The sequence below is a fragment of the Orbicella faveolata genome, unplaced genomic scaffold (assembly GCF_042242905.1).
Source record: "Orbicella faveolata isolate gen_17 unplaced genomic scaffold, um_ofav_v1 contig_26, whole genome shotgun sequence".
In the NCBI taxonomy this organism is placed as follows: domain Eukaryota; kingdom Metazoa; phylum Cnidaria; class Anthozoa; order Scleractinia; family Merulinidae; genus Orbicella; species Orbicella faveolata.
The window spans coordinates 12,979,897-12,991,516 of record NW_028301554.1 but is presented as its reverse complement, the minus strand read 5'-3'; the positions used below and the strand labels follow the sequence as shown (position 1 = coordinate 12,991,516).

Genomic DNA, 11,620 nt, shown 5'->3' with positions numbered 1-11,620 from the left:
TTTATTATTCAGGGAAGTTTTTTTTATTATTATCTTGACGAAAAATCGTCACACAACAATACATCTGTTATCAATATCTGTTGTTGGCAGCATCTATAAATGGAAAAAATTCCTTAAAGCTTTTTCATTTTTAAAAACTTTCCACAAGTGATTTATTTAGTACTCTGAATTTTTACATAACTAGATCTTTGTCATGAAATACGTACCTTACAAATAAATTAAACTAAGGTTTAGTACGTTTTATCATGCGACGACGAGACGACGTGACAAACATTGCGTGACGGGGCGCAAGTATTGTGAGTGTATAAGAAATAGAAACTCAGTTTCAGTGTAAGGATAGCCTGTTAGAACAGGCGTCCGCAACAAAAAGTTTCTGCTTTTAAAGGACAATTTTTATAGGCCTTTTTTCACCCAGACCAACAGTTGTTCCGTTCGCTGGAATATTGCGCCTCAACTGGATCAGATTTCAGTCTCTATTGGCTGTTTGAGTTTAGAGGAAGCTCGTTTTCTTGGTTCCAGTGCTAGAGATGTTTGGTACAGCATGTCCTCATCCATAAGGTTGTCTTTGGATATCAGATACTGAATAATCTGTAAACAGTAATTGACATTAAAAACATTAAATTATTTAACATCCTTTGAAACAACGCTGCACAGAGTACAAAGTGAAAGCAGGAGTGAAACAGTACTTCAGTTTTCTAAATAACACCAAGTACAAAACAAAATAAGACTTTTTGCGAAGCATCTTTCACTTGGTTAAATACTCTCTTACGTTTTTATCGGGCTCCAGCGTGTACTTGTTCTGTTGATAATGATGAATTTCTTCAATAACTTGAGCGATCTGAAAAGCGACAAACAATCTTAAAATGGAATTAGCACAAGATTGTAACCTGCGCTAAGATTTCCACAGAAGAAAGCAAAGAACATATACGACAGCTTTAAGGACTCAAAGGAAACGATTTGAAGTTACACCCATCTTTCCGCTGTTAAAATCAGATACGCTAGGTGTTCAAAGAAGCAGCTCCTCACCATTCTCATTTTGGAGAAATTAATGAGTCCATTCTCGTTACTGTTGGGTGTGCCATCCTCAATGAACGCCAAGTCCGTTAAGTAGAACCCAAGATATGGAATGCACGGAGGGTCCGCACTGTAATCAACACAACCACAAACCAAGTTATTAACACAACACGTCCTATTAGCTTTTCATGACACTTCTTTATACATTTCTGCTAAGTCGCAAAACCGTAAATTTGAAGGCTTTTGTATACGCTTCCACAGTTGCCAAGGAGCCTGAACAAAAGATGAGAATATAAGTTGACGTGGAAAATTTGGATGGCACCGTTTCCAGTGTTCACCCTCTGACAGGGTAAGCCAAAGGAATAAGAGTCATTTAGCTGACAACACGTGTAGTGTACTGACTCTATTGTCACCTTCCAACATTTTTAACGAAATAAAGCGAAATAATTTTAAGGTCTGATTAGCAGACCAAATACTTATGACGTATCGGTATGCTGCAGAATTCACACCACAGTATATTTACAAACTTACCATCGAAGAGCATCTCGCATGTTCTTAAACCGACCATCAGAACTGACCAATTTTTGCAGACGATCGATTAGTGTCCGAGTCTATGAAGGGACAAACAAGGAATTAGGGTAAAGGGTAAAGGAAGGTCCGTCTACGTTTTGCCCTGCTCTATTTCTCTGATTGTGCCTACCATGATATACTAACAGAAAGTTGCCATGGGCAACCCTTACAAGACCGCTAATAAGCTGTGCCCTTACTACTACTTTAAAATAACTTGTAGTCAGAGCAGCTGTTCCAAGGCTGTTCATGAAGCAACTAGTAGTCCTCTATTACCCCGGATGGGAAAGCCTACACAACTGAGCAGTATAGCTCCTCCGGTTCAAGCCTCTTCCAGGCGTTCAGTTAATTGGGGCGCAGCGCGAAAAATAGCGCACAAAAAATAGGGGAGGGTCAGGGAGAAGCGCAGCGCGGAAGGCAAGAGTTCGTTTGCTTCTCATCAAGCCCCTTTTCCCTTTTTTCGTTCGCCATTTTCCGTGCGGCGCCTAAACTAACTGAAAGCCTGGTAGAGGCTTCTCCGATTTGAACACTCAACTTTGTAAGCTCAAGTTCAACCCCTTAATTACCGCGCGTCCACACGTTAAAAGCTGACTACTTTTTTGTGCCATACAAAATAACGCACCACAACTCTTATTCCGTTTTTGCCGGGCCTTTGAAACGTTAAAAGAATGACGTTAAGATGATTGGCGAACTCGTTGAATACAGTTGATCGCTTACCTGTTTAGATACCTTCTCCCAAGTCTTCTTCAGTCTGTAGATTGAACTACTCATGAAGGCGGAAGTAATTTCTAGCACGGAGTTAAAGTTATGGAGATTGCGGCAGACCTCCGCTACTGCTGCCCACTTCTCTATCGCCGTGGCGCGTGCTGAGGGAGACTGGTGCTTTACTATTTCTGACGCTACCAGGGAACTTGTCTGGAAAACAAACACAACGTAACGTAACATGACAACGAAGGGCAAGGTTACAAATATATGTATATCGAGGAAATGACTCTTCCCCATGCAAACACACACAATATAATCCACTCGCACGTTATTGCTTCGTCTGTGACATCTTTACCATGTTCACTCTTTACTGACAACAAAACATGATCTTCTTTCTTCAAATATTTTCAAACCGCACCCGGAATTTAAATGCCATTTCAAGACGGTATTACGGCTTTGAAAAGACGCCATACAAAGAAACTTGAATCATCCTAGTTCACTTTTTCAAGATTGAAAGAGTGATTTCAAAACCTATCGGAGCTCTGCAATAGTAAGTAGATATACACTTGATTCGGGAGCTGCCAATGATGACATGTATCCAACTTACCTCATTAAATCGTTTTGTCACGCGAAGAATGTTCGGGGCTCGAACGTTTTTATCCGACTTCATCCAAGAAAGGTTGAGAAATTCACTGAAACAATAGTACAATGGTTTGATTAGACTGTTCTAAACAGAGCGAACAACGGAGAGTTATCATCGCTTTAAGGTCAATATCTTACTTACTGTGAAGGAACATTGGAAAAAATAAGGTGTTCCACGAATGTGAGTTGCTCGGCCAGTTGAGTAGCGGAGATTTTATCAAATGTTGCCAAGTCCTCTTGCTTCGTTGTCTGCGTAGTGCCCAGACAAGAAACGGACAATTAGTAAATACATTGCATAAACAAACAAAAGAGCAGATAGGCCGTTATTAAGAAAAGCATCACACACACTTAATACAGAAGGTAGAAACCGAGAGACCAAGAGACAGACCGACAGACAGACAAGCAGGCAGGTAGACAGACAGGCGCGCAGACAGACAAACAGACAAGCAGGCAGGCAGACAGACAAGACAGACAGGCAGACAGACAGACAGGCACGCAGGCAGGAAGACAGACAGGCGCGCAGGCAGACAGACAGACAAGCAGGCAGGCAGACAGACAGACAGACAGGCAGGTAGACTTACCGACCGACCGGCAGACAGACAGACAGAAAGGCCGTCAGAGATAGAAAAAAGATAATGGCAGGGAAGATGACTAGGTGTCACCCGTGGTGTTCCTATGCTGGAGATTTTGCATGCAGTGTTCATGTGTGACTGAAACCAAGAAGATCAGCTCGCATCGACGCTTATACCAGCCGGCTCACACAAACGATAAACACTAACAAACGTTTGGGTGTCAAAGTGCATTTGTATGGCTTTGTTTTAAGTGCCGCTAACTTACCATGGACAAAAATGTTGCTTCAAATGAAAGAGTTGCTTGTAATTCTTTGTGTTTTCGCTCTAGTGTCCTGTACAAAATTGAAATAAGTAATGCCGTGACTTTTCCTCATCGTTCTTACAGGTCTAATTATTGCTCTTCACTATATGCAAATCCTGTATTTAACCTGTACTTGTTTTCTACACGGTTTCTCTGATCAAGCTCAAGATAATTTTAAGCCGTAGAGTTTTAACTATTTTACACTTTTAGCTCGGCAATACTGTCACGTGCGGTCAAGGAAGCCACAGATGACCTAGTTGTAAAGGGAAAAGAAGGCATTTCTGGGCAATAACTGATAATCTACCATTAACCGAAGACGGTTTACCTTATAATAGCCGTTGCAAATTTCTGCTCTAGATTCGTTGATCCATCATTGCTTAGAATGTGATTCATTGATGAGATTAGCTGATCTTTCAAAGCTGGATCAGCTTCAAAATCCTACAGACGAACACAGGTTCAAAGAACAGTTACGTCAAGCAAAGAAACAGGAATATAAAAATCCAAAAGAAAAGAGTTTCACGGCACGAGCAACACTTACTTCAGGATGTTTTGTAACCCAGTGACGTAGCACAGTCAGCACTCTCATGGTTGCCAAGTGAGTGTTCGAGGAAAGCAATTCGCGGATTGTGTGACCTGGACAGACAGAGACATAAACAAACAAGCAGGTGTTTATGGAAGACAGTTCAATTTTTTTTAAAATTCAAGAGACTACAGTTTATTGTCTACTCACCAAAACGGAATTTAGTTGCAGTAGGTGAGGTGGCTGCATATGACGGAGACGCGCCCGCGGTGGCAGCGGCGAAGGCTGAGGCCGCAGATGATATACTTGACCTGCGCCGGGATGGCCTTGATGATGTCACAACAACTCCAGCACTAACGCTGCTTGCTGAAGGTGAAAGAGGAGAACGTGGAGAGCTTATGGGAGAAACGGGCGACTTAGGCGGCGGGTGAGAGGAAAGCTTTGGCGAGCTGGGACGACGCTGTGTTTTTAAATTCAACACCCTTTCCTCCGCTTCCTTGACGATCTTGTAAAGACGACACGGTGAGCTTGGCCTTCGTGTAGACAGTTTATTTTGCGTCAATTCAGGGCTCTGGTCACCGGTAATTCCCAGACAGCCAACAGTAGGATCCGTGTTGCGTTCGCGTTGCGCACTGGGAGATGACCGTCGCCGACAATCCGTGGCTTTGGGTGTTTGAAATAAGTCGTCACCATGCCTAGCTACATCACCGTTTTCAACCGCATTGGGAATTCTTCTCCTTGTTTTCTCCACACTGATGTGATCTGAATGAGTTATAGATTGGCTTTGTGATGAAGATGAGTTAAAGACAGGATCTCTTGTCAGAACAGCTGCACCAGACGAACAAGCACGAGATCTCCTACCGCGAGCCTTGGGCGGCGCCTGCAGTTCAAATTTCAACTCGCTAAAAATGTCGTCTTCATGGCACGACGATAGCAATGAGCTGCTTTTACCAATCTCTCCCGACATGAAATCAGACGAGCTGCTCTGGGCCCGAGTGCGAATATTCCCTCGTGACAAGAATGGAGAGCTGTAGTTCCTAGCCCCTCCATGTCGGATTGGCGTCGGTGAATCTTCTTCTGGTGAGTGAGGAGGATCACAAGAGGACTCTGGAAACTCGAAGGCAGCGGACTCGCCTAAGGCAGAAGGTGAGGAGTGACGCCTGTAGGAATGGTAGTTGGTGGGACACAGTCGGTCAGGTGTCCGAGTGGCTGCAGTAGATTTAGACATGTTCTCTGCCTGCTCGTTATCGGACGGCATTTTTACGTCAGACACAGTGATGGAGATGGACTGCGAAGGAGAGGGTTGATTCTTTTCACCAAAGAACTTGCTGCGACCTTCAAAAGGAAAGAAAAATAAACTTCAGATTTCAAATCACCAGTGACATGTGCTGGAACCTAATATATAACGCATATTCTACCGCTTCCAATGCTGCTATCGGCTTTTTTTTTTAGCGAGATAGCTGTTATCTAGCAGCGGAATCTAGCACACAACAATGAGAGGCTTAATCCACAACCGATTTGGGTGCAAAACAGAACTTCACAGATCGCAGCATAGCATTACCTTTCTTCTTGTCTTGTCGAGGACTGAGCGCCTCACTCGGCAGCGATACAGAGCGGACCTTACGGCTGACTGGAGAGAACACGTCTGTTGCTAAATACAGCGGGTAGTCCTTAGCATTATGCGAGTAGTAAAACTGCAGCAGTGTATCTAGAAGCGCTGACGCTGATGTGTACACGCGATAAGTAATGAGAAACGTGTTTAAGAAGTCAGCACTTAGGAAACGAATGTCTAGAAGACGCTCCAACAGACGCTCCAAGCTGGCGTGACGTATCTGCAAGAATAATTATACGAGGGGGAAATATTAATAGAATTGCGTATCGCGCGCGAATGGTGACCATAAAGTCCTTTGATGACAATGGTGACAATGGTGACAATAAAGTCCTAAGTCCTAAGTTCATAACCACCGACCGGTTAGCTCAGTGGTAGAGCACCGGACTAGCGTGCGGGAGGTCGCAGGTTCAAACCCCGGCCGGACCAACACTCAGGGTCTTTAAATAATTGAGGAGAAAGTGCTGCCTTTGTAATGACATCTGCAAATGGTTAGACTCTCTAGTCTTCTCGGATAAGGACGATAAACCGTAGGCCCCGTCTCACAACTCTTCAAAATTAATTCTGTGGGACGTAAAAAAACCCACACACTAATCGAAAAGAGTAGGGGACGTAGTTCCCGGTGTGGTGGTCTATCTCTCATCTGATGGTTAAATGCTCGGAGATATTAGCTGCATAAGCTACTCTGAAATCCGAGGGTAAATAAACTGATGTATGTATGTATGTAGTTGAAAATACGACGCGCAGCGGAGTAGTTTTGACGAAATTCAAGGAGTTTGGATAGCCGATGAAACACTGTCTCGAGTGTTTGACATATCTTCTCAATCGAAACAAAAACTAAGTAAACGGAGATGCACAATCGTCAAAATCTATGCTAATTAAGACCGGGTATCCAAACCTCCCTCACAGTTGTGATTTTCATTTTTAACTTGATGAATTATTAATGAGTTTGAGAAGGTCTGAGCAAGGCCAGCGGTTAACTCTGTAGCATGAGTTATCAGCTATTCTCCTAGGTGAAACAACTCCCCCTGGATGACATGCTAGTCCATCGCAGGTCAACTCGGTGTAGTCTGTCACCTTACCCTTACAATTTGCAGGTACCAAGTTCTACTCTTAGGTGAAGAGAGCCAATGTGAGATAAAGTACCTTGCCTAAGAACGGCCAAGGTTGAACCGTGCCCGTTCGAAATCGGGACTTTAATGCACTAAACATATCGCCATAGCGCTTCCCAACAGAAAACAGACTTTCGCCATTTCTCGCCGTATGAGTAGTTTTACGCATGCAAGTATACAAGCCCAAAGCATCAACGCACTATCACAACAACCTTTTTGTTTTTCCTTAGTGAAGGAACATGACCGAAAACTCCCTGTATATCTCATTCACAAACCCTGTTTCGCTGGCTGGCTCCGCTTTCCACAGACTAGTGGTGTTGATGTAATTATTTTTGCAGATTAGGTTAGCTACCTACCAAAGTGCGGTTACATTGCCTTTACGTTACCTAAGTGTTGATATAACGAAACTCCTCCACATAAGATTAGCGAAAGTCTTATCACGTTATATAAATTACAATATTTTGCAGCAATTAAGTGTATAATGAAGGCGTGTAATAAATTTTCACTAATTTACCATCATTTTTATTTACCAAACGTGAAAAAACGACAATCGGCAGTCGCAATGAAACACGTACATTCCGAACATCTAGGATGTTCTTTCATTTCCAGAATTCGTTGGCGAAGCTTGTTTATTTCTAAAAAATTATTTGCTCAGTTTAATCTTATTGGATTTTTTAACTGAACAGTGATGCAGCAGGATTGCATTTTAAGGAGCTGGCAAAGATTAAATTTTGGTCCTTGAGAAAAACAGTCAATCTCTTTCGCCAGTGGACGTAGAAAACCTCTGAAAACAAATACGAGTGGTCCTCCACACGAATTTGAGGCGAATCTTGAATTGTCCACGGGTCAGATATTTCAATCGTGTATCAAAAACGCGATCAACAAGCTAATTTGTTGCGTGGATGGTACAAAATTAATTTTAGTACTTACCTTCGGTAGCTTGCAGCAATTAAGTGCTTTGCAGTATTTTATATCAGTATCATCAGTAAACAGCTTCGGGTCCGATCTGAAAACAAAGCAGAAATCACCTTCAACACCTTTAAACGTCGACACGAACGCTAAATACACAAGGAAAAGTCTCTTCTTTAAATAACAAACACATGGATGTGTCCAATGGCAAGAAAACACAAACAATTTACCCAAACGATGATGATTTTCTTGCAAAGCAAAGAGAACAGTACGTGATGCTTGATGAATTGACTTTGATCTTACCGCCAAGTCCCATCAAGCATCAGGGGCAGACTTTTGATTAGCGAGTTATTTTTGAAGGTAAGATGCAAACGTCAGTGTTACTTAGTGCTATCACACTCAATGGACGGGTTGCTATAGTCCTTTGCAGATCACGCCTTGGCATGACGTTAACCACGATCGCGTCTACAAAATATTGAACAACAACACATCCGCTATTGTGTTTGCGAGAGAACAACGAAGCAGCTGGGAGCAATGAGACCGGCTATATTCGCAAGATACATCTAACAATTATTCGCGTGTTGGATATGAGTTGGCTATAATCATCAACAAGCACGAGTGGAATAATAATAATTATTTTTTTTTTAACGCCCCCCCCGCTCCCCCAAAGATCGACAACTAAACTAAACTAAAATAAAATAACAACGCCCAAAAAAATTACGCGTACGCTTACAATATTTGTAGAGCATGGTATACCAGGGGTATAATGGCTCACATATCTTGTATTCCATTATCCACTGATCCAGTTTTTAATAACACTTGTTAGCTATGCCTATAATTAGTAAGCGAAGAGCTGGGATAAATTTGGTGGACTTTCAAAGTATAAACAACAGTACCTTAAAACCATTTTGTTTACTTTCAAGATGAAGCAGAAATAACTACGTGGTTTGAATACTGAGCGGATCAAAATTGTGAATAACCTCTGATAACAACCGACAGTAATATTTCAGTTTGACATCCATGCATGCAACAAATAAGTAGGTTATTGACCGTGACGTGCGTGATATTTCCCCCTCTTGTTTCCAATTATGCGAAATATATCGAGCAGCGTCGTTCCAGGGCAACAACCCTTAAATATTTTTACGGCTTTTGCGCAATTTCACGAGTGCGCAAGGTGAATAACACGCCAACATTGAATATAAACAGAAACCCATGGCAAAGATTATTATTGACGAACAGAAAATGTGGCTGGATGCACCTGCGTGGGAGTTTGTTGGCATCACATCGTATTTATTGTCCTGGAATGAATTAAGCCAACAAATGACTGAACATAAGTGACTAATGACCATAAATATCCTGCATGTTTCTTAATATTTTTAAAGTGCTATCTGTTTCAGTGAGAAGAGGTGAAGTGACAAGAATAGTTCTTTCATAAAGTTTCCGGTTGGAGAGGACAGAGTGAAAAATCAAATCCACAGGGGACGCAGGGATTATCCATGCTCCACAATAACAAGCCACTCCAAATTGTCGTTTATTTAAAATATAAACATCGGCTGTCTATCCTATCTTTACGCCTTTGGAATCAAAATAACACTAAATTACTGCTGATAACTTATCGGTAAAAAACTGGCTGGCACGCGCTTGGAGTTTTAAGAATAACAAAAAGAATAACGACTCACGCATTGTTAACGTGTTTTGACTTCCGCCAAAGTTAGAGCACCCTTAACCTTATAAAGTTGTATGCAATTTACCTGACACTACATAAACTTTGTCTGGAGGCAACAGAGATATTGTCTTCTTCTGCCATCACTGCAAGATTCTCAATACACTGAAACAAAAACATCACAAATGCAAATGAAACAAATGCTAGCGAAGTTTAAACACACGCGTGTGCTTGCAGTTATGCAATTCCTTAAAAGCGGTTTTTCACAATGTCCAGCATTATGAGGGTTCTACCTGGTGACAGATGACTTCCCTTATTTCTACCTCAGGGTCGAATTTATGATTTATCAAAGGGACCCTGCCATTAAGTTATACTACATCAACATTACCTCCCTGAAATCGAAAACGTCAGAAAGAAAAACAAAATTATTATATACACATAATATATAAACAACAGCAAAAGTGAAAGTTAAGTTCTCACAGTTTTTCCCTACCTCCATAGTTTTAGCGCGAAACGGGAGAAACCTACTACAAAAAGAGATTTGACTGAACAGAGCAGTAAAGTGACATACCCGTCAACTTCCTGTTGAAACAACGCTTAGCCAATGATAGTTCAGAAAATAAAATTTATTCACGGAAGCTGGTACACGTTTAAAATCTGTTGACATATTAAAATCCAGCTGCCTTCACCTGTTACACCGGAAGATGTTCTTGGTAACGCAACCTTTTATTCGAGCTCTTAGTAACAAAGAGGAAATAATCACCGTTCGCTGCTTATTGTGCCGTTCAACCAACCACCAAATCACTTTAGATTGCCTAAGCCACTCCAAACAAGTTGGACACGACGAAAAAAATTTGAACTTTGTTAATTTGCAAAAAAAAAGAGAAACCAAAAAAATAGTCACAGAGCGGTGCGTGAATGTAAATTCCCTAACAACAACCGCTTCGCTAAACATCGAAAGAAAGGCGAATCATTTTATTCGTCAAATAGATCACAAAACAAAATACTAAAAATAGGAAAAATGTTAGTAACTTGTGTTGGTTTCTGACCGAGTTTTTCTATGTTATACATCCCACATCCTAACAGAGACAACAGAGGAAGTGATGGCCACGTTTTAGTGAGTGGGCGGTCTTGAAAATTGGCCGACTTTCTCCGACCGGGTTGAATAAATAACTGCACCATGTGAAAGAAATTTCTTGTTCTCAGTTTATCTGATTGTTTCAGGTAAGCGAACAGAACGCTGCAATCAAGTATTCCTCGTTTTACATGTTCATCCCGCAAGTAAATCGAATTGTCGCTATGCAAATTTCAAGTCTTTCAAAGAAATGAATAGATTAAAAAGGTTAAAATCCGCAAATACAAGCTTAAATATTCAACTCTATACGCTAGATTATTACACATGGTTCCGAATCGTCTTCTAAATGACTCATTAAATGCTGGATTAAAATAACGTCGACCACACAGATGTCTAGTCAGAGATATAAATACAAACTATGATAAAAAAGAAAAATGACATTTAACATATTCTAATGTAAATCTCACTAGCTTCGCTAATATCACTCGAAATACCTGTGTTTTCACGGACTTGAGCTGCGATATTTTCTGCTAACAAGTAGACACCATCTTCTGGCTGTCTGCCCACAGATCGTGCACAGTGCGAATATCATGTGAAACATTAGTGAACCCACTAACAGATGATCTCACGAGCCACATTTCTTGTTTCTTGCTTACGATTTGACATCACCCCGGCGACTAACTCTTAAGTGGCGATCGTCACGGCAAAATGAGATCTATTTGTTAGAGGTTTTTCTAAATACAGTCTTACCTTCAATAGCGATAGAATAAAATCTGAGACAAAAAAATCTATCACCTCGTTTAAATTTGTCTTCACTGACTATCCCCATCCCCTGTCAAACGATCTGACGCGCGGAGTCAGAGAGATGGCTTAGCAAACATTTCGCAAGTTTTTCCTAAATATGCAAACTTCAACCGACGCACTGTCAAAT

The 11,620-nt window shown here is 41.4% G+C and overlaps 1 protein-coding gene across 1 annotated transcript in view; it reads right to left on the bottom strand.

The window, feature by feature from the left end:
• The window catches only part of LOC110063247 (ras-specific guanine nucleotide-releasing factor 1-like), a 43,686-nt gene continuing 32,066 nt past the window's right edge, over window positions 1–11,620 (bottom strand). Inside the window, exons 14-27 of the mRNA XM_020770206.2 lie at window positions 9,703–9,779; window positions 7,973–8,048; window positions 5,883–6,153; window positions 4,532–5,656; window positions 4,340–4,434; window positions 4,127–4,239; window positions 3,766–3,832; window positions 3,071–3,177; window positions 2,894–2,978; window positions 2,299–2,496; window positions 1,546–1,625; window positions 1,027–1,144; window positions 770–838; window positions 1–588 (exon numbers count right to left, since the gene is read on the bottom strand). Of these exons, the coding sequence (XP_020625865.2) occupies window positions 460–588; window positions 770–838; window positions 1,027–1,144; window positions 1,546–1,625; window positions 2,299–2,496; window positions 2,894–2,978; window positions 3,071–3,177; window positions 3,766–3,832; window positions 4,127–4,239; window positions 4,340–4,434; window positions 4,532–5,656; window positions 5,883–6,153; window positions 7,973–8,048; window positions 9,703–9,779 (2,610 nt within the window). The 3' untranslated portion in view covers window positions 1–459. The remainder of the gene's footprint in view (window positions 589–769; window positions 839–1,026; window positions 1,145–1,545; window positions 1,626–2,298; window positions 2,497–2,893; window positions 2,979–3,070; window positions 3,178–3,765; window positions 3,833–4,126; window positions 4,240–4,339; window positions 4,435–4,531; window positions 5,657–5,882; window positions 6,154–7,972; window positions 8,049–9,702; window positions 9,780–11,620) is intronic.